At 48.4% G+C, this 23,354-nt stretch overlaps 1 protein-coding gene across 3 annotated transcripts; it reads right to left on the reverse strand.

Annotated features, from left to right (window-relative positions):
- Nucleotides 1-8,187: 8,187 nt before the first annotated feature.
- Nucleotides 8,188-21,700, reverse strand: GOT1L1 (glutamic-oxaloacetic transaminase 1 like 1). Of its 3 annotated transcripts, none has more exons than XM_029064675.2 (9): nt 21,458-21,700; nt 17,460-17,641; nt 15,764-15,875; nt 14,569-14,678; nt 14,147-14,239; nt 13,900-14,047; nt 10,938-11,103; nt 9,861-10,003; nt 8,188-8,403 (listed from the first exon to the last, which is right to left on the reverse strand). In XM_029064675.2, the coding sequence occupies exons 1-9, from the start codon at nt 21,570-21,572 to the stop codon at nt 8,216-8,218; spliced, it is 1,257 nt and encodes a 418-aa protein (XP_028920508.1). In that variant the 5' UTR covers nt 21,573-21,700; the 3' UTR covers nt 8,188-8,215. The 3 variants fall into 3 exon arrangements, with proteins under 3 accessions (XP_028920508.1, XP_039767944.1, XP_028920507.1); XM_039912010.1 differs by having other exon boundaries at nt 13,900-14,071; XM_029064674.2 differs by having other exon boundaries at nt 13,900-14,050; nt 21,458-21,698.
- Nucleotides 21,701-23,354: the final 1,654 nt, after the last annotated feature.

Genomic DNA, 23,354 nt, shown 5'->3' on the forward strand with positions numbered 1-23,354 from the left:
TGGCTGCCTAACAAATACTTTCTGCCTTCAGGAGGCATCTCCCTCAAGTATCAGATGGTTAGTCTAAGAGGCAAAAATTCCCTTCCCGGTGTCAACATTTTCCCAGATAGCCACAAACTAGGGAACTGCTTATGAAGCACAATCATTCTTCACTGCCTACCATGGAACCAAATCTCTCAGTGCTCAAGAGCATGGGCTTGGAAGTCAGAGGACCTGGGTTCTAATCCCAACTCAGCCACTGGCTTACTGTATGACTTAGGTGAGTCACTTAACTTCTCTGTGCCTCAGTTTCCTAATCTGTAAAGTGGGGATTCAGTACCCATTCTCCCTCCTACTTAGACTGTGAGCCCCATGAATGGACAGGGACTTTGGCCAAGCTGATTATCTTCTGTCTACTTCAGCGCTTAGTGTAGTGCTTGGCACATAGTGAACGATTAACAGATACCGCAGTTACGAGTACTTCTCTATTTATAGCACTTTGCCGAATCCTAGTCTCTGCATCTGATTGCAAGTGAAACCCTAAAGCTTGTTCAGTCACATAGTTTTCAGTGTGCTGACAGTGCCTGGAGCCAGAGAACTCATCAGCCCTTTCAGTCCTTGCAGTTACTGATCCTCCTCCCTCCTCCTCTCGGCTTCTCAGTATTAGGTCACAGCAGGCACTTTTCTCTCAGTGCCGATGACAAACTGAGTACATCAGACAGTAGCCGTTCACCCGGCTCTCTGGGAAGGGCTTCCCTGAGGAACTACGTCTTTACTGCTGGCGATCCTTCTATCTGGTGAATTCCTCCAACATACTCAGATTACACGCTGCATTGTTCTACCAGTCCAGGGTTTGGGGGGAACAATCATTTCTTGGTCCTTTGTGCTTTTGCAGGGTGACCTTTTTTCATGTATCTGCTAGGGATAAGCCAGCTGGCCCAGCTGGGCTCCAAGCCAGAACTCCTTGCAGACGGGGAAGGCTGTCTTCTTGGAGATTCACGTGATAGGTGTGGCTGGGGATGAGGCCTCCAGTGTCCCCAACGGCTGCCAGATGCCTGCCAGAATCACACCCACAGCCGCACAGGGTCAGGTGACACTTCTTTGGGTGGACAGTGGCCTGGGACCCTGCACCACAAGTAAAGAAGGAACGGGTGGGTGAAGATGTGGGGACTCCTGGGCTAAATTGCCAGATTTTCTACTTCAAATTCTTAAATATTTTAGCCAACTTCCCTTATTGGAAAAAAAAAAGCCAAGGAAAATTTTTATACACTATTTGCCCAATAAGACTTCCATAGATGACCATACATTAGTTAAATTTTGAAAGTTAAGCCCTGTAGGTATCACAGAGCCCCAGATATTCACAGAAATTCAGAGGGCACTATTCTTTCCAGAGCCCAAGATGTACCTAGAGGTGAGTTATGTGTTTGGTGAGGCAAAACTTTTCATGCCATAGGGGACCTTTGACATCGCTGCTGTCACATTAAATAACTAATTTACCATTAGGCATTGGAGTAACGTGACTCTGAAATTGGCTGGAAACTTGGAGCTGCTTCCCAAGGGACTGACGACCCCACCATGGCCTAGCGGAAAGAGCATGGACCTGGGAGTCAGAGGATCAGAGGACCTGAGTTCTAATCACAGCTCCAATATGTGCCTGCTGTGTGACCTTGGGCAAGTCACTTCACTTCTCTGGGCTTCAGCTACCTCATCTGTAAATTGAGGATTCATTGCCTATTCTCCCTCTTATACTTAGACTGTGAGCCGCAGGTGGGACAGGGACTGTGTCCAACCTGATTATCTTGTATTTTCCCCAAAACTTAGAATAGTGCTTAACACACAGTAAACACTTAACAAATTCAATAATTATTATTAGTATTCCCCTCTGGTTCCTTTAGCCCCCACAACGCCTCTCCAACACAACCCTCCATCTTCTGAGTCTCTGATCAACTTTATCTTCATTACCTTCTTTCAAGCTGCAGATGGTGCACTTGGTCCATATCTTCTGGCACTTACATGCATATCCTTACACTCTACTATTTCCCCTACCTGTAAATTATTTTAATGTAATTTATTTCAATTTTCTGGCCTACCTCTCTAGACTGCAAGCTCCTTGTGGGCCGGGAACATGTCTACCAACTGTACCATCTTGTACTCTCCCAGGCATGTAGTACAGTGCTCAGTAAATAATATCAACTGACTGATTCAAGCAGGAGGGTGGGTGTGTATAAATCTGATCGTGAACTTCCCCTAGGGCCGGGTGCGTTCCTGAGCAAAGGGAATGGATAGTATCAAAGATAGCTTCGTCATAGATCCTGATGATTTTGCAACTCACCCTCTCCTCGAGTAGAAGCACTTGTTCTTGCACTTGAGAAGGGGATGGAGGATTTTCTACTCCATGCCTCCAGAGCCTGGGGTTGGGGAACCTACCTTCTGAGTCCCCTCAGGAGCGTAGGGGTAGAAACAGTGGATAGAACGTGTCTCAAAGTCACTAGGACCTGGGTTCTAATCCCCCTTCTGGCCCTTGTCTGCAGTGTGACCTTGGGCAAGTCACTTCACTTTCTCTGTGCCCCAGTTACCTCACCTTGTAACATGGGGATTAAGCCTGTAAGCCCTACGTGGAACAGGGACTGTGCCCAACCTGATTATCTTGTGTCTTCTTCAGCACATAGTACTAGGGCCTGGCACATAGTAAGTGCTTATCAAGTACTATAACAAATAGTAAGTGCTCAGTAAGTGTTCTGCACACAGTAAACGCTTAATAAAAACCACAGAGTGACTGATTGCATTGCCAGCCAGCTGGCTGCTCCGTCAATTAGGATTTTTCGGGAGCTCGCAGGGTACAGGATGTTGCCCCGGCAAACCACCCCACGCTCCTTCCCCTGCCATCCTGCGGTTCTTTGGGGGGCCTGGGCTGGGTCAGGAGCAAGAGGCGAAGAATCAGAGCTGCTCCTCCCCTCCTCCCGAAGCCGGGACCCACAGCAATGGGGAAATGGTTTTATTCTACTTGCGAAATGAAAACAGGTCTGGAGGCGATGCCTTTGGAAGACAGGTGAAGACCTGTGATGGGCGCTGGGGGCCAGGAACCCAGCAGGCTGCTCGGGGGAGGGGGCATAGAGGGCCCCAGGCACCCCTTCTCTTGGGGCCTCGGAAAGGGGATGGCAAATGTCTCCCTAATTCCTGCAGAAGGAGAAATCTTGGGGACGGACGCCGGACAACTCCGCAGGGGAAGGGCGGCATAGACGAGGCAGGTATTAGCGGGTTGCCCGCCCATTTTCAGCCTGTGCCAGGCTCCCGCAATCCCCTGGCATCTCCAAAGTCTTGTTTCCTAGGATCCAAGGCATCCATCCCAGGTGTCACCTTGGCTTCACGGACTCTGTCCTCTCCTGGTTCTCCTCTTACCTCTCTGGCCGATCATTCTCGGTCTCCTTCGCTGGAGCCTCCTCCTCCTCCCATCCTTTAACTGTTGGAGTTCCTCAAGGGTCAGTTCTTGGCCCTCTTCTGTTCTCCATTTACACTCACTCCCTCGGTGAACTCATCCGCTCTCACGGCTTTGACTACCATCTCTACGCAGATGACACGCAGATCTACATCTCCGTCCCTGTCCTCTCCCCCTCCCTTCAGGCTCGCATCTCCTCCTGCCTCCAGGACGTCTCCACCTGGATGTCGGCCCGCCACCTAAAACTCAACATGAGCAAGACTGAGCTCCTCATCTTCCCTCCCAAACCCGGTCCGCTCCCAGACTTCTCTATCACCGTGGATGGCACGACCATCCTTCCCGTCTCTCAGGCCCGCAATCTCGGTGTCATCCTTGACTCGTCCCTCTCGTTCACCCCACACATCCTATCCGTTACCAAGACCTGCCGGTTTCACCTCTACAATATCGCCAAGATCCGCCCTTTCCTCTCCACCCAAACGGCTACCTTACTATTACGGGCTCTCGTTATATCCCGGCTAGACTATTGTGTCAGCCTTCTCTTTGACCTCCCTTCCTCCTCTCTCGCCCCGCTCCGGTCTATTCTTCACTCCGCTGCCCGGCTCATTTCCTGCAGAAACAATCTGGGCATGTCACTCCCCTTCTTAAACAACTCCAGTGGTTGCCTATCGACCTCCGCTCCAAACAAAAACTCCTCACTCTAGGCTTCAAGGCTCTCCATCACCTTGCCCCTTCCTACGTCTCCTCCCTTCTCTCTTTCTACCGCCCACCCCGCATGCTCCGCTCCTCTGCCGCCCACCTCCTCACCGTCCCTCGGTCTCGCCTATCCCGCCGTCGACCCCTGGGTCACGTCCTCCCACGGTCCCGGAACGCCCTCCCTCCTCACCTCCGCCAAACTGATTCTCTTTCCCTCTTCAAAACCCTACCTAAAAATCACCTCCTCCAAGAGGCGTTCCCAGACTGAGCTCCTCTTCCCCCTCTACTCCCTCTGCCATCCCCCCTTTACCTCTCCGCAGCTAAAGCCTCATTTTCCCCTTTTCCCTCTGCTCCTCCACCTCTCCCTTCCCATCCCCACAGCACTGTACTCGTCCGCTCAACTGTATATATTTTCATTACCCTATTTATTTTGTTAATGAATTGTACATCGCCTCGATTCTATTTAGTTGCCATTGTTTTTACGAGATGTTCTTCCCCTTGACGCTGTTTATTGCCATCGTTCTTGTCTGTCCGTCTCCCCCGATTAGACTGTAAGCCCGTCAAACGGCAGGGACTGTCTCTATCTGTTGCTGACTTGTTCATCCCAAGTGCTTAGTACAGTGCTCTGCACATAGTAAGCGCTCAATAAATACTATTGAATGAATGAAAGTGTCTGCCTCTGCCCCTCATAGCTTAGTCGATGGACTAATCGTGGCAAGGGAGTCAGAAGGACCTGGGTTCTAATTCCGCCTCTGCCACACGTCTGCTGTGAGAGCTTGGGCAAATCCCTTCACTTCTTTGGGCTTCAGCACCCTCGTCTGTAAAATGGGAATAAGAGTGTGAGCCCTATGTGGGACAGGGTCTTTGTCCAACCTGATTAACTTGTATCTACCCTGGCGCTTAGAACAGTGCTGGGCACACAGTAAGCGCCTAATAAATACGATTGAATGAATGAATGAAGCCCAGTATGGGCAGAGAATGTTTCTCTTTATTGCTGAATTGTACTTTCCAAGCATTTAGTACAGTGCTTCCACACAGTAAGCGCTCAACAAATACGATTGAATTAATGAATGAAGCCCAGTGTGGGCAGAGAATGTTTCTCTTAATTGCTGAATTGTACTTTCCAAGCGTTTAGTACAGTGCTCGGAAGGAAGGAAGGAAGGAAGGAAGGAAGGAAGGAAGGAAGGAAGGAAGGAAGGAAGGAAGGAAGGAAGGAAGGAAGGAAGGAAGGAAGGAAGGAAGGAAGGAAGGAAGGAAGGAAAGCCGGTGTGGGCAGGAATTGTCTCTCTGCAGTGCTGAATTGTAATAATAATAATAACAATGTTGGTATTTGTTAAGCACTAAGTGCCAAGCACTTTTCTAAGCGCTGGGGTAGATACAGGGTAATCAAGTTGTCCCACGTGAGGCTCACAGTCTTCATCCCCATTTTACAGATGAGGGAACTGAGGCAACGAGAAGTGAAGTGACTTGCCCAAAGTCACACAGCTGACAGGTGGCGGAGCCGGGATTAGAAACCATGACCTCTGACTCCTAAGCCCGTGCTCTTTCCACTGAGCCATGCTGCTTTCCCAGTTGTACTTTCCAAGCGCTTAGTACAGTGCTCTACACACAGTAAGCGCTCAACAAATACGATTGAATGAATGAATGAAGCCTGGTGTGGGCCGGGATTGTCCCTCTTTATTGCTGAATTGTACTTTCTCAAGCGCTCAGTACAGGGCTCTGCACACAGTAAGCGCTCAACAAATACGAATGAATGAATGAATGAATGAATGAATGAATGAATGAATGAATGAATGAATGAATGAAGCCCGGTGTGGGCGGGGATTGTCTCTTTTTATTGCCGAATTGTACTTTCCCAAGCGCTTAGAACAGGGCTCTGCACCCAGTGAGCGCTCAATAAATAGGATTGAATGAATGAGGCGCCGCGGCAGGACCCGTCGGCTCCCCCTGGCGGCCGCGGCTGCGCCCTGCGCCCAGCCCGAGTGCCACGGGGCGCATCGGAGAGCCTTGGGGGTCAACCATCATCAGGGTGAAGTTGGGACACTCGGACACAGGACCACCTTATATTTATATATCTCAGATTCTTGCGGCCCTCGCCCCAGACCCACGGGGTGCCTACCTACCTAGGGAACCTGTCAACCGACTCTGATGTATTGAGCAAGCCTTTAGTACAACGCTCTGCATACAGTAAGCGCTCAATAAATACCACTGATGATGAAGTGCCTCGGCAGGAGCAAAGAGCCTGCAGCTGCGAGAGGAGACAGTCCCAACCAAAGCGCAACCAGGGGGACCTGCCCCTTTCATTCATTCATTCAATAGTATTTATTGAGCACTTACTCTGTGCAGAGCACTATACTAAGCACTTGGAATATACAATTTGGCAGCAGATAGAGACAACCCCTGCCCAGTGATGGGCTCACAGTCTAATCGGGGGAGGCAGACAGCAAAGCAAAACGGAACTTCCAACAGGATCCCTCCCCGAGGCCTTCCCCCAATTAAACCCCCTTTTTCCCTACTCCCTCTCCCTTCTGTGTCACCTCTGCACTTGATATTCACCCCACCCTCAGCCCTATAGCACTTATGTACAAATCCATATTTTATTTATACTAATGTCTGTCTCCCTCTCTAGACTAAAAGTTCCTCGTGGGCAGGGATCACGTCCACCAACTCTGCCGTATTGTACTCTACTAAGTGTTTAGTACAACGGTCTGCACGCAGTAAGCAGTAAATAAATATCTTTGGTTAATTGATCCCACGCTGCTGCCGGGAGGCAGGCAGAGCCCCAGCTCCCGGGCTGAAACAAGAGACTCAGTGATGGGATGGGGCACTGTAATCAGGACTTGGGGAGTCATCCCTCCACCATGGAAGCAAGGAGACCCCCCCTCCTCTCAGCCTGCAAATCCAGGAAGTGACTGTGGGGTTGACCCATTTATTTCCTGCCAGTAGTGATTCATGTACAAATTCCTGGAGCCCTTTTTTTCTTTTAATGGTACTTGTTAAGCACCTACTGTGAGCCAAACACTGTGCTTAACATAGGGATAGATACAAGGTAATCAGGTTGGTTACAGTGCCTGGGGCTCACAGTTTAAAAAGGAGGGAATAGGATTCAATCCCCATTTTACAGCGGAGGAAACTGAGACACAGAGAAGTTAAGTGACTTGCCCAAAGTCACACAGTAGACAAGTGGCACAATCAGGATTATGACCCAGTCCTCTGACTCCCAGGACTGTGCTCTTTCCACTAGGTCATGCTGAAAGGGCTTGAGCCAGGGGTGCTAGTGAGAGGAGAAGAAGCAGGGGGGCTAGAGTACTGGGCCATGACCTCCATCTCACTTAGTCCGGGACTCTCCCGACCCCTCCATAAGAGTTTTGCCCTGACTTAGAGGTGGGCCAGCTATTCTTTAAGGCATTGGCAATCCATGAGCTCCCAGGGGATCCTGGAGATCATAGGGCAGGGCATAAGGGTAATCCAGAATCAACAAGCAAAAAGGAATAGTAATAAAAATGGAAAATGGAATCCACTGTCCTGCAGTTATAAGTCCTGGGAGAGTGATAAAAATCTATTATGCTATAACATCCTCTAAATGTTGCCCAAGGGTCTAGTATAGTGATGTATACCCAGAGAGTACTCAAATAAATACTGTTAATGATGATGGAGTGTTGTGAAAGGATGGATTTTTCTCCTATTTATAAGAGAAACTCATAACAGAATGCATCCCCACTCCACTGCCAACTAAATACAGAAAGTGCTCAATAAATGCCACTGCTTGATTGAGTCCTCTACACCCCCTGACACTGGAAAGAAGTGATGAGTCTCAAGAACGCCCAAAGTGGGAGGAAGGGAGAGGGGTCTAACCTGATCTGAGTTCTAATCCTAGCTCTAATACCGAGATCACGAGGTAATATTGGGACCCTCTTTGGCTTTTACTATTTTTTTTCCATCTGTTTAAAAAAAATGTAGTTCTAAGTTTAAAGAGAAGGAAAGGGGAAGGAGGAGGAAGGTTTAAGGTTAGAAATAGACATGATGGGAAAATATTATGTGAAGAGACAGCAGCTGCAGCCAAAAAGATACAGGCCTGGTTTTGAGCAAATGGATCTTTATTGTAGGTTAAGTCACTTTCTCCCAGGAAGAGAAAGAACACCGAGGGTAGGAACTGTGTGGGTAGGCGAGGACAGCCTCGTTGATGCTCTGGGAGACATAGTCCAGGTTGTGGGAGTTGATGCAGGTCAGGTTGACCTTCCCATTTCTTAGGAGGTATATGTGTTTCTTCTTGACTAAGTAGTCTATCTGGGCAACTAGAACAGACAAAGGATGTTGGAATCTAGGTCTGCAACCGCCCACCCCCGACCGCCCAACCCCTGACTGTGTGCATGTACCAAGCAGGCCGGATGGAGGGGAGGGAAACTTGCATCTTTATTTTCTCTTGACCCTAAATTGTGCCTCACAGTGCCACAGTACCTCAACAGGGCCTCCCTGGGTAGCTGGGAAATCAGAAGACTGGGGGTGGGGGCGGTTGGAGGAGAGGAAGAGGAGGGAAGAGATTTAGATTTCTTACGAGATATAAAGTGGTTTCTCGGGGATTTCCCTCATGTTTTCCCCAGGGGGATGATTCTGATGGAAAAATCCCCTAAAAAAAAGAAAGTGCTGACAGCCCTGCTCTCCACCCCCATCTTTATGGGTGATGAGTCCTGTACAGGGCCACTGCCTGAACTAAACACTGCTAGGCTTCGCCAAAGAATAGTTCAGATAGCCCCTCTCCTCAAGATCCTCCAGTGGTTGCCCATCCACCTCTGCATCAGACAGAAACTCCTTACCATCGGCTTTAAAGTACTCAATCAGCTCGCCCCCTCCTTCCTCACCTGACGGATCTCCCACTACAGCCCAGCCCGCACATTCCATTACTCTAGCGTCAGCTTACTCACTGCACCCCAGTCTCGTCTGTCTCACCACCGACCCCTTTCTCATGTCCTCCACTGGCCAGGAACTCCCTCTTCCTCCAGATATGCCAGACCACCACTCTCCCCACCTTCAAAGCATTATTAAGGTCACGTCTACTCCAGGAGGCCTTCCCCAGTTAAGCTTTCTTTTCCCCAGCTCCCTCTCCCTTCTGCATCATCTAGCGCTTGAATCTGTGACCTTAGGGCATTTGATAGTCACCCTATATTCAACCCCACAGCATTTATGCACATATTTATAACTTGTATATTATAAATTATTGATTTATATTGATGCCTGTTTCTCTCTCTAGAGTGTAAGCTCCTTGTGGGCAGGGACCATATCTACTATCTCTGTTGTATTGTACTCTCCTAAGTGCTTGGGACTGTGCTCCATAAACAGTAAGCGCTCAATAAATACTACTGATGAGTGAGGTACTTGGAGAGGTACCCAAATGCTTTTCCATCTTTAGGAGAACCTTTGATATATTACTGTCACTGCTGCTGCTAGAAAAAATGGACTCCCAGGCTCTTAGCTCTTTTCTTAAGGAAAAACAAAGACATTTGGGGTGGAGAAGAAATCTGGGTTCTCAAGGAAAATAACAGATCAGAAGGAGGAAGTGGTACCTCTCTATGCCTCAGTTTCCTCAGCTTCAAAATGAGCTTTTTGAAGCTACCCTTCCCGAGCCCACAGGGATATGATGAGTGCAAATATGGGATAAGTAATGGGAACGTGCTCTGGAAATGAAAGCACTATATAAAATGAAGGTATTAGAGACCTTGGAAGGTCTCCCTTCCCTCCTATCCCAGCTACTCACGGCTGAGCCCCAGAAGACTATGGGTGCCCTCGTGGCAGGTGAGGTGTTCCCAGGACCCTGGGGTGCCGAGGAGCCGCAGCTTCTCCTTCAACTTCTCCCGGGTCAACATGATGGTCTCCACCAGGGCCTTCAGGCTATTCTTCCTGCAGAAAACATTTAGGGGTCAGGGGATCGGGGTCGAGGGGTTACTTGTTTCTCAGGTGATGTCATCACTTCCAGGCCTTGGAAACAATCTACCAAGGCTGGTACCTGAGGGTCTTCCTTAAGCTACCCTGGGGACCAGGAGTAAGGGTAAACAGACAGTGTGTTCTGGTGGGCTGTTTTCCAAGAGGTACCCATTATAAATTCAGTAGACAGTGGTGGGGACCTGCGGGATCACTGTCCAAATTCAGCGGACAGTGGGGAGGGTGTGGGGAGGGACGTGCTTAGTCTATTTATTTATTGAGTGCTTACTTTTTGCAGAGCATTGTACTAAGCACTTGGGAGAGTACACTACAACAATTAGACATATTCCCTGCCCACAGTGAGCTTACAGTCTAGAGGGGGAGACAGAAATTAGTATAAATAAATAAATTACAGATATGTACAGAAGTGATGTGGGGCTGGGAGGGGGTGATGAATAAAGGGAGCAAGTCAGGGTAATGCAGAAGGGAATGGGAGAAGAGGAAAGGAGGGCTTCAATAGGGAAGGCCTCTTGGAGACGTGGAATTAGGCTTTGAAAGAGGGGAGAGTAAACTTCTGTCGGATATGAGGAGGGAGGGCATTCCAGGACAGAGACAGGACACGGGCGAGGTGTGAACCGTGTGAGCTGGGTTGTAGTAGGAGAATAGTGAGGTGAGGTAGGAGGGGGCAAGGTGAATGAGTACTTTAAATGTCTGTGAAATCTGTTGCATCGTACTGTCCCAAGTACTTAGTACAGTGCTCTGCACACGATAAGTGCTCTGTAAATATGACGGATTGATTATCCTCACTTGGGAGAGAAGCAGAGAGGTCAAGCTGGAGAGGGGTCATGGGTGGGAACCCAATAATGATAAGTCCCTTCCTCCACTCGGGCCTACTCCTTCCATTCTCTCTTACCACTCTGCTTGCAGGGCAGGGTTGTTGAGTACAGTAGTGATGATACGAGCGCCCAGGTCAGGGGGGCTGCTCCACAGATACTTGGCTCTCTCCTCCAGCTGTGAGCGGATCTTGAGCATCACCTGACTGCTCAACGTCACCACAATCAAATTTCCCACTCGCTCATCTGTGGAAAAGGCACAGTTAGTCCACGGGTCCCGGGAAGGGGATCCCTTCTCTCCTGGCTTCCAGAATCTTCCCTCCTAAGACAGGACCTCCTTGGAGATAAATGAATCCCGCTGCAGGTCCCTAACCCAAGTGTGTGGCCCAGATGAGCTGTGGACATGGGGACATTTTAGGCCCAGCAGTATGTTGAGGACAGGCGTGTGGGCATGAGACCGTGAGGAAGCTCCAGCTTTACAGTAAGCGAGTAGCCACAACTATTGGAGAAGCTAATCGAGTTCTGATGGAGATGGTGGAGTTTTTTTAAGTGGTATTTGTTAAGTGTTTACTATATGCCAGGCACTGTTCTAAGCACTGAGGTAGATAGAAGGTAATGGTAGATACAAGGTAATCAGGTTGGACACAATCCATGGCCCACGTGGGGTTCACAGTCTTAATCGCCCTTTTACAGACGAGGTACCTGAGGCACAGAGAAGTTAAATGATTTGCCCAAGTTTACACAGCAGACAAGTGGCAGAGGAGGGATTAGAACCCAGGTCCTTCTGATTCTCAGGTGCGTGTTCCATCCAATAAACCATGCTTTGGAGTAACAAAAATAATAATAATAGGAATAATAATAATGTTGGTATTTGCTAAGTGCTTACTATGTGCCAAGCACGGCTCTAAGTGTTGGGGTAGATACAAGGTAATCAGGTTGTCCCATGTAGGGCTCACAGTCTTCTTCCCCATTTTACAGATGAGGTAACTGAGGCACAGAGAAGTTAAGTGACTTGCCCAATGTCACATAGCTGACAAGCGCTGGGGTCAGAATTAGAACCCATGACCTCTGACTCCCAAGCCCAAGCTCTTTCCACTGAGCTACGCTGCTTCTCATATAATTATGGTATTTGTTAAGTGCTTACTATGTGCTGAGCACTATGGTAGATACAGGGTCATCAGATTGCCCACGTGGGGCTCACATTTTTTTAATCCCCATTTTTCCAGACGAGGTCACTGAGGCCCAGAGAAGTGAAGTGACTTGCCCAAGTTCACCTGGAAGACAAGTGGCGGAGGCGAGGATTAGAACCCACGACCTCTGACTCCCAAGCCCAAGCTCTTGCCACGGAGCCACACTGCTTCAGTTGGTCAGTCCACCCAGGTTCTCAGAGGAGTTAATGCAGGCCTTGAATTCTGTGTCTCCAAGGTGAGATAAATAAACTGGAAGAATTGTAGAGCTAAAAAGGACTTCAGAAACCTTCCTAACTAGCTCTCTACCTTCAGAGAGGTATCTTGCATCCACCCTAGCACTTAGTACAGTGCCTGGCACATAGTAAGCACTTAACAAGTACCATTATTATTATTTTTCCAGTTAGGTGAGTGCCCATAGGCCTAGCAGACAGCTGATTCCCTCTACATTGTAAATTCATTGTGGGCAGGGAACATGTCTACCAACTCTGTTATACTGGACTCTGATAAACACCTAACCCAGTGCTCTGCACACGGTGAGTTAGTACAGTACTCTGCACCCAGTAAGCACTCGATAAATATGATTGATTGATTGATTCACTCTCTCTCTACATTGTGAGTCCTGTGTGACACCAGGATTGTGGCCAATCTGATTATCTTGTATCTAGTCCTGTGCTTGGAACATAGTAAGCATTTAATAACATAATGATGATGTCCAGGTGTGGAAAAGAGGCCAGAGTCGGGTGCGATCACGTGGGGGAGCAGGGTGCCATAAGATGGCCTCTGGCTTTTCCCCTGGAGGGGGAAAGCAGGAAAGAGTTGAACAAACATCTAAGCTAGTCTACTCAGAAAGGCCTATATGAGGTCTCATAGGATCAGCAATTCTCTGTTGCTGGGCAAAAAATCTTCAAACACTTTTAAAAGTAAAAATCATCTGTTGATTAGTATGACTGATGTTGTCACTGACTTGGAAGCTGGCCTGGCACTGTCCTAGGGAAGAACCTGACCCAGCTGTCATATACTTTCTACTGTCAGGCCCTGCTCCTAGGCCCTAAGGCAGGAGGCCCTGAAGCAGTGTGGCTTAGTGGAAAGAGCGCAGGCTTGGGAGTCAGAGGTCACGTGTTCTAATCCCTGCTGCGCCACTTGTCAGCTGTGTGATTTTGAGCAAGTCACTTCACTTCTCGCTGCCTCAGTTACCTCATCTGTAAAATGAGGATTATAATTGTGAGCCCCACGTGGGACAATCTGATTACATTGTAACTACCCCAGCACTTAGAACAGTGCTTGGCACATGGTACGTGTAGAACAAATACCATCATTATTATTAAGGGCCTGGTGGGGAATGGGGATTTGAAAGACCAGGAGACCCTTAGGCCAGAATTTGCTGTCTTCAACGTCCGCACACACATTCCTCTTTCTGACACTACTGGGGCTATTTCTAGTCCCGGAACAGTAACTACGGTGAAGGCAAAAGCAGGGAGAGGAGTTGGATGCTGATGGCCTTGAAGACAATGGGTCACTGGAAGTTGATGAGCCATCCCACCCTCCACCCCCAACACAAAGCCACACACACACAAACACACCTAGACCGTAAGACTACTGTGGGCAGGGAGTGTGCCTACCAACTCTGCTAATTTCTATCCAACCCCCGCGCTCAACCCATTGCTCAGGTCATAACAAGGGTTCCATAAATACCATTATCAATCAATCCACCCTCCTGCTCTAAAGTCCCGGTCTTCCTTGGGCTCCCTGGCCTCTGAGCATTATTTATGTCACAGACCCTGTGTTCCCTGACTTTTTCTCCCTTTTCTGCAACGCCCACACCCCCCGCCAGCTTGTGCCGGCACTCCTGTACCGTATAAGCCAAAGTTTTTGGTGAAGGTCTGGGAGCAGAAGATCTCAAAACCCATGTCCACGAAATAACGTACGGCCCAGACGTCTTGGTCCAAATTTCCACTGATGAATCCCTGATGGGGGTCATCAAAGAATGGGAAAATCCGCTTCTGCTGCAGGGATGGAGAGGAGAACTGAGGGATAGAAATGCGCTGGTGGGCAGGAAAATGGAAGAAGAAGGGAAGAAGGAACTGTCGAACTGGACTCACCTTCATCAGTTCAGCTACAGTCTTCCATTGCTGTTGTGTAAGCCCCATACTTTCAGAGTTGTGCAAAACAAAGATGCTGTCTTCTAAAGCATTCTGCAGCGAGAGTTCGGCATAAGAGTGACCCCTCTGACCATCTCCCCTAACCCCAATCCTAGGTTGTTCTTAGGTTAGGAGAATGTAGGGAGTACAGGGAATTCTCTCATGTTCTGGCTAGGAGTTTGCGGGCGTGGGGGGTGGTCAGAGATATTCAAGTTTGGGAGAAACCTAGAGCTTGAAGGAGAAAGAATGAGCCAGGGACCTTGGGAGAATGGGGAAAGACATGGAATATGAATTGGGTCACAAAAGGGAAAGGGAGACCAGAGAACTGAAGAGGGAAATAGGGCTACATGATGTCGAGTGAGAACTTGGGAAGCTTCTCTTACCTCCATAATTTCCATGAACTTGCTGGTGTCCAGATGCATCCTTTCATAGTCCCAGTAGCAGTATAGGCACAAGGAGAAGCCCAAGCTCTGGAAGATGTGCCCATGGAAATCTGTGGGGATAAAGTTATCCCCCACCCCCAAGCAATACCATACAGAGGCCTCAAGCCAATTCAATCAATCGATCAATCAATGGTATTTATTGAGCGGTCACTGTGTGCAGAGCATGATAACATGCACTTGGGAGAGTGCATTAAAAGAGAGTTAATAGACAAGTTCCCTGCCCGCAGCGAGCTTATGGACTAGAGCTTACAGTCTTTCATCTCCATGGCATAAAGGAGAGTGGAGATGCCTTTAGAATGGAAGCAGCCCAATCCCCAATCCCTAGAGTCAGGGGTGGAGCAGGGCAATCGCTCTGGAGACCCCCTACAATTAACATGTAGGAAACAGCATGGCATAGTGAAGAAGGATTGAGAAGCAGCATGGCTCAGTGGAAAGAGCACAGGCTTGGGAGTCAGAGGTCATGGGCTTGAATCCTGGCTCTGCCACTTGTCAGCTGTGTGACTGTGGGCAAGTCACTTCACTTCTCTGTGCCTCAGTTACCTCATCTGTAAAATGGGAATTAAGACTGTGAGCCTCACGTGGGACAACCTGATTACCCTGTATCTACCCCAGCGCTTAGAACAGTGCTCTGCACATAGTAAGTGCTTAACAAATACCAACATTATTAAAGTAGATAGGACACGGGCCTAGGAGTCACAAGATCATGGGTTTTAATCCCAGCTCTGCCACTTGTCTGCTCTGTGACCCTGGGCAAGTCACTTCACTTTCCTGTGCCTCAGTGACCTCATCTGTAAAATGGGGGTTGAGACTGTGAGCCCCAGTGTGGGAAAGAGGACGGCATCCCACCTGATTTGCTTGTATCAACCCCAGTGTTTAGTACAGTGCCTGGCACTTAACAAATGCCAAAATATTTATTAATTATTATTAGTTCAGAGGCTGAGCAGAGGAAGGGACCTGGCCAGGGATTCTGGGGATGACCTGAAGGCTTGTGGGAAGGCAAACAAGTCCTGCCCCATTACTAATCTTTGTGAGAGGGCAAAATAGGCAGGAGGAGGTGGTAGGAATTGAAAGAAAGATTGCCCAGAGGATCGGCCTCTTCTTGTGGGCCACAGTCTTCTCTCTGAATGATACTTACCCCACTGTGCCCAGGGAATGTAGGCCTTCTGGGAGCCATGATGCCACATACTGAGGAACTCTGCCCCAAGCCGGATGGCACCTGTGCCACCCACAGTTTGCACAGCACCTGCCTACCATCATGGAGAGGAAAAAAATCTCAATCAAATCACTAAGTCTAATTCTCCCATAGCTCTAGTTTTTCTCTCCAATAACCCATCATGGACCTCTTCTCCATTCATTTACCCCAATCCTTCCTGAATTTAGTGAGCTTTTCAGCCTTTACAACTTTCTGAGGCAGTCATTTCTATAAACAAAAACAGGAGAAAAACACATAATTTTCTATGACATTAGTTAAGCGCTTACTATGCGTCAGGCACTGTATTAAGCTCCAGGGAAGATGCAAGATAAACAGGTTGGACATAGTCCCTGTCCCACATGGGGCTCATAGTCTTCATCCCCAATTTAATCTTCATCCCCAATTTACTGATGAGGTAATTGAGGCACAGAGAAGTTAAGTGACTTGTCCAAGGTCACACAACAGACACGTGGCAGAGCCGGGATTATTTCTGACACCTAAATAGAGCAGAAATTTCCCCTCTCTTACCTTATGTCTGGACTAGGTTAAATATATCCTGTGCTACGTCTGGGACTGCAAGAAGGAGAAGGGACATAGCAGTTCCTTTTTCCTTCCGAGCAAGATTCTGAGAAGTAAGTGTCGGGGATAAGGGACCATGACAAGTGAGCTGACTTTCTCCAGTGAGACCTTCATGTCTGGCTAGTTGTCACTGAGTAGGCTGACTTACAGTCAGCTTTGTTTTTGGTGGAATACAAGTAGCAAAGATGACCCAAAGTCTTTCATTTGAAAGGGAGTTATTCCATTGAAAAATACGAGGCTGACAGGTACTTGGGATAAACAGGTATCGTATAACCCTCCTTGCTCCCTCCATTCCCCCTCCAGTTTTATTCAAAAACATACAGGACATAATAATACTATTAATAATAATAATGACATTTGTTAAGCGCTTACTATGTGCAAAGCACTGTTCTAAGCGCTGGACACTGTTCTAAGAACGTTTCCTCACTCCTCAAAAAACTCCATTGGTTGCCCATCCACTTCCACATCAAGAAAAACCACCACTGGCTTTTAAGCACTCGATCACCTTGCCCCCTCCTACCTCATCTTGCTACTCTCCTCCTACAACCCAGCCCGCACACTTCGCTCCTCTAATGCTAACCTTCTCACTCTACCTCGATCTCATCTATTTTGCCTCCCAACCCTCGCGCAGGCCCTGGCTCTGGCCTGGAATGCCCTCCCTCCTCAAATCCTACAGACAATTACTCTCCCCCTCACTTCAAAGCCTTATTGAAGGCACATCTCCTCCAAGAGGCCTTCCCTGACTAAGCCCTCCTTTCCTCTTCTTCCACTCCCTCCTGTGTCATCCTGACTTGCTCCCTTTATTCATCCCTCCTCCCAGCCCCACAGCACTTAGGTACATATCTGTAATTTCTTTATATTAACATCTGTCTCCCCATCTAGACTGTTAATTGTGGGCAGGGAATGTGGCCGTTTAAATTTTATATTGTTCTCTCCCAAATGCTTATTCAGTGCTCTGCACACAGTAAGCTCAATAAACATGATTGAATGAATGAATGAATGAAATTAGCACACCAAGAAGCCCGGGGTAAAGTTTCAGAGGAGGAAATTGTATTCTCACCCTGTTGCTCAAAATGGCTGGATTGTTCCTGCCCACGATCAATTCTGTGGTCAAGCGATTGAACTCTTTGAGGCCTAAGGTAGGCAGGTACTCATGGTCGAGAGTGGGGTCAGAAACAAGCTGTAAGAGGGTCTTTTGTACCACTGGTGAAATCCAATTCCGCCCCTCATTGGTCTTGCAGGCTGTGGAAGGAGAGATAAGTGTGAGCTCTGGCACTCCTGACCCAAAACTGAGTAACTGCTAATTGCCAAGCTGTAGGCTAAGGGGAGGGGGCCTCTCCCATCCTGCTTCTGGGAAAACCTCGCAGGCAGCAGGAGACCCGTTCCTAACCCCACTAGGAAACACCGCTCAGTCAGTCAATCCTATTTAATGAGCTCTTACTATGTGCAGAGTACTGTACTACACACTTGGGAGAATAGCCTCGACTGAGCTCTCCTCCTGGTCATCGGTGGAAGCATGGAACCTCATGATGGGAACTATTTTAGATTTCCATCTAATCTTTGTAAAAAACAGTAGAGTTTATGTTAGTGGAAGTGCACAGTGTTTGACTTCTAGTAAAGGTTACAACAGTGCCTGGCATATAGTAAGAGCTTAAAAAATGCCATAAAATACCTCTAGACTATGAGCTCGCTGTGGGCAGGAATGCATGTTTTTGTTATACTGTACTCTCTCAGATGCTTAGTATAGTGCTTTGCACACAATAAGAGCTCAATAAATACAAAGAAGAAGAAAATTTTAAAAAAAACTTGGCAAAGCCAGTGAAAGGGTATGAGTTACATGGGAATGAATTATGCACACGTGAGACTAAACAAGAATGGTCTATGCGAGTCTGTCCAATTTAAGGCCTGACATATACATAAACAAAAGTCAGTTGTTTGTCATAGGTGGTGCATTATGAGGACTGAAGCCCATTTCTGTCACCTTTATCACGTACCAGAAATGCTAACCTGACCTTCAACTGAGTAGTTTCAGCAGATATATTTTTAATTCCCTAGTAGTCTCTGCATAGTGAGTACCTAACCAAGTCAGGGAAGCAGCATGGCCCCAGTGGGGAGAGCACAGGCCCGAGAGTCAGAGGACCTGCACTCTAATCCCAGCTCTTCCATTTGGCTGCTGGGTGACCTTGGACAAGTCACTTTTCTGTGCCACAAGTCACTTTTCTGTGCCTCAGTCCCCCTCACCTGTAAAATGGGGTTTAAATCCTACTTCCTCCTACTTAAACTGTAAGCCCCATTTAGGACAGGCACTGTGTCCAACCTGATTATTTTGTATCTACCCCAGCAATTAGTACAGTAACTGGCACCAAGTGAGTGCTTGCCAGGTACCTTGAAAAAAATGTAGTGTCGGGTTTTTGGTGATTAAAAGAAATGTAATGGGGGAAGATGAATGTGGAAGCAGGGTAGGGGGCTGTGATCCAGAGAGTCAGGTTAAGGGAGGCTCCCAACTGGGTCATGACTGAAAGACAGAGGAGAAACACTGCCTTCCACTGCCTTCACTGATGTCCGCTGGAGGGCACCAACTCAACAAAGTTCTAAACCCTCCGGAATCCCTGCCAGATCAAGCCGACTGCCCAGACATACAAGGCCTGGAGATGGTAAGGAATAATAAAAGTAGTATTTGTTAAGCGCTTACTATTTGCAAAGCACTGTTCTAGGCGCTGGAGGGGGGGATACAAGGTCATCAGGTTGGCCCACGTGGGGCTCACAGTTTTAATCCCCATTTCACAGATGAGGTAACTGAGGCCCAGAGAAGTGAAGTGACTTGCCCGAAGTCACACACCTGTCAAGCGGCGGAGCCGGGAGATTAGAACCCACGACCTCTGACTCCCAAGCCCAGGCTCTCTCCACTGACCCACCCTGCTTCTCTATGGGGGAAGCAGGGGATGAAAGCTGACAGGAAGATTTCAAGGAGAGACAGCCCCGACCCCACAGCCAGCTCAGGCTAGAGGTGCAACCTTTGTGGGACTTGGTGGTGGAGGCTCCTCCCCGCTCCTGATGCTTCTGGCTCCACCCTGTCCAAGCCCCAAACCAAAGCTACAGTTAGAGCTTCTGCAGCCCTGATAATAATAATAATTATGGTATTTGTTAAGCACTTACTATGTGCCAAGCAAAGTTCTAAACACTGCAGTAGATACAAGTTAATCAGCTTAGACACAGTCCCTGTCCCACAAATGATAATGTTGGTATTTGTTAAGTGCTTACTATGTGCAGAGCACTGTTCTAAGAGCTGAGGTAGATACCGGGTAATCAGGTTGTCCCCCTGAGGCTCACAGTCTTAATCCCCATTTTACAGATGAGGTAACTGAGGCACAGAGAAGTTAAGTGGCTTGCCCACAGTCACACAGCAGACAAGTGGCAGATCCGGGATTAGAACCCACGTCCTCTGACTCCCAAGCCCGGGCTCTTTCCATTGAGCCACGCTGCTTACCCCACATAGGGCTCACATTCTTATCCCCATTTTACAAATGAGAGAACTGAGGCAAAGAGAAGTGACTTGCCTAAAGTCATGCAGCAGTCATGTGGCGGAGTCAGGATTAAAATCCAGATCCTTCTGACTCCCAGGCCTGTGCTCTATGCACTAAGCCAAGGTACTCTGCTTCCACATTTGCTCTCTTTAGCCTCCCTGGAGTCCTGTGCCAACCAGATGAGGGAAAGATCCCCTCCAGGGAGATCTCAGCAAAGTCCAGAGTAAGAGGCAGGGGTGAGGGGAGCTCCAGAGAGCACTCTCTGGCCAGAGAAGCACCCACAGCTGCAGGATCCAGAGCTGTGGCATCCCTGTTAGTAGTTCACCCAGGCTGCTCTCTCCAGTCCTAGGCAGCCCCTGGCCTCTTGCTAGGCCCTGAGAGGGAGGGAGATTGGGAGCAACTACTCTCTGGCCCAAACCAGAGTGACCACTAGTTGCCAAGCTGTGGGCTAAGGGGAGGGGATTGCCACCATCCCGCACTGAGAGACTCCCCACAGGCAGCAAGAGATCCTGCCAACCCCACTGGGAAATACCACTCGACCAAGGGGTTGGGGAAGTTGTCCTTTCTCCCTCTCAGTTACTGATCCCCTCCCCAGCCCCTGCCACCACCCCATCACCAGATGGCAGAGACAAAACATCCCCTGCAGCCAGCTACATAGTCACAAGAACCCAAGGCTTCAGTTCTCTTTTGTCTCTGCTGCCATGCCGTTTGGCTGAGGTAGGAATCTGGAAATATGAGAAGCAGCGAGGCCTAGTGGAGAGAACATTGGCCTGGAAGTCAGAGGATCTGGGTTCTAATCTCCACTTGCCTGCTGTGTGACCTTGGGCAAGTCACTTAAATTCTCTGGGCCTCAGTTACCCAATCTGTAAAATGGGAATTAAGACTCTGAGCCCCATGTGGGAACAGGATTGTACCCAACCTGATTAAACTGTATCTACCTACCCCAGTGTTTAGAACAGTGCTTGACACATACTAAGCACTTAGCAAATACCACAAATAGCCCTTGGCCCACAGGAGGCTTACCCTGACTCTTAGAGGGAGACTACAACCTGGTCTTTTTCATTATTTATTGAACAACTACTGTGTGTAAAGCACTGTACCAGGCATTTGGAAAACATTTAGAAGTGGATATAGTCCCTGCCCTTGAGAAGTTTATAATCTAGTAGGGTGACAAAGTGAGGGAAGAAGACAAATCGACAATAGGCAAAAGAAAATGCAAATATGAACACCACAAATGGATAAACAAATCAGTGAGACAGAAAAGATGGAAAAGATAAATAGTTAAGAGAGCTGAGGATAAGGCAAGGAGGTAGGAGACGAGAGTCATACTAACATGGGACATTAAGGGAGGAGCACTGGGGGTTCCCAATTCCTCTCCCCCTCACAGCCTCCCCCCCACAACTTCCCTGGGTGACTTGGCTCCCAAAGACAAGAGACCCAGAAGCCTCATACACCCCCAGTCCCCTTTTCTGTATGAGCTACTCAAGATACACTTTGCCCTGAGACCCTGTAACTCACTTCACAAGACACTCACCTCTGTGGGACAGGTAAACCTTGTTTGGATTATCATCTTTGTTATAGGCATTGAGCAATTTGTCTTCTGCCACATTGGCGGAGGGCACATCCAGGAAGACAGAGAGGGTGGGCATACTTCAGATCAAGTAAAGGGCACTGCTTCACTTGCTGCTGTCTGCCTGACCTGATTGTGAGCCCCAGGCCAACCCTGTCCTTTTCCACCTAGAAATCTGCCCCTCACCCCTCAACCCCACCCCCAAAATCAGTTGGCCAGATTCATTAGAAATGTGGTTTCCAGGGCAACTGAACACCAAAACTCCATTCACCTAGGCAGCAGTAAACAAAAGCTTTTTTGAACATTCCATTTCCCAAGAGTAGTAAAGGATGGAGAAGCAACAGTGAACAGGAAAAATTCCCCTCTTTCAAGAACCCTGATAGGACAAAAATTGAGCAGAAGCCTCCCAATTTAATTCAGATAAAGAATTAATATAAAACAGCACAGCATCAACTTCAGTCTATGTGCAGGGAGTAAATTAGGGGGCTCATCAGAGGGGAGTTCAGGATTTAAATTTCACCAGGGCTCTGGATAGCTCAAGGAGCTCAGAGGAGCTCTGGTCCTGGGATTGAGTCAGTCAGGCAATCAGTCCGTCGTATTTACTGAGTGCGAGGCACTGTTCTATGCAGTTGGGACAGTCCAATATAAGAATAAACAGACATATTCCCTGTCCATAACGAGTTTACAGGTTAGAAGACTGTCCCAACACTTGGGCCTGGAAGTTGCAAAACTTCCATTCCTTACACCCCAGCTATAGCTTTCGGGCGGGAGAAAGTTCATTTGGCATAGGAGGTCGGGAGAGGTGTTATATTCAGTGCCTCACCCCTCTTCCAGGACAAATTAAGCACCAGAGAATTGCAAAATAAAAAGATGGGTTTAAACTGGGAAACAGGTAAAAGCTACTGCTTTATTGTGCAGAATATAGCAAAAATGAAAGGGAAGGAACATGCCAGAGATCAACACCAACTCTCAGACACAGTGATGGAGCGGCAGCCCCTTTTGACTGCTGCTATCTTCCTCTTCTCTCCAGGATTAGGGCACAGGATCAGAGAAGGTGGAGGCAGGAGCGGTATGTTATGGCCCAGGGACCCAGAGTCCTTACATGCTGAAGGTCAGGAGCCAGATAGTCATAGAGAAGCAGCTTAGACAAATTCCAAGTGCAAGGCAAGTGCCAAGTGCAAGAGGGCTTGCACTCTCTAAGGCCTGTACAGCAGGAGTGGGTAGGGGAATGGTCCTTGATGTGAAGAGGAAGCCCACCCAGACTGAAGGGTTCGTATGGAGAGAGGCAGGGCCGATGTTCCGGTCGGGTGGCTGGGGCTGGTGACGTCTTCAACAAGGTCCATCCTGTGACAAACAGGGATGAACGCACACACGTACACAATCCCATTTCCTCTCCCCATTCAAGCCGACAGCTTGAGCACTCAGGAAGAGAAGACCCCGATGGGAGAGAAGAAACAGCAGCGTTGCTCAGTGGAAAGAGCACGGGCTGGGGAGTAGGAGGTCATGGGTTCAACTCCTGGCTCTGCCACTAGTCAGCTGTGTGACTGTGGACAATCACTTAACTTCTCTGTGCCTCAGTTACCTCATCTGTAAAATGGGGATTATGACTGTGAGCCTCATGTGGGACAATCTGATTACTCTGTATCTACCCCAGCACTTAGAACAGTGCTCTCCACTTAGTAAGCACTTAACAAATACCAACATTATTATTAAACCAAGGCTGGGGGAGAGTTGTTTCTTCACTGAGCAGTTCATGATGAAACACTGGAAAAATCTGGCACTACTAGTCTGTATCCTGGGGAGGGATTACAGATGAAACAATTAGGAGGAAGGGGGTGGCGTAGAAGTTTCCCTATTCCTT

This window comes from Ornithorhynchus anatinus, chromosome 5 (assembly GCF_004115215.2).
Source record: "Ornithorhynchus anatinus isolate Pmale09 chromosome 5, mOrnAna1.pri.v4, whole genome shotgun sequence".
Lineage (NCBI taxonomy): Eukaryota > Metazoa > Chordata > Mammalia > Monotremata > Ornithorhynchidae > Ornithorhynchus > Ornithorhynchus anatinus.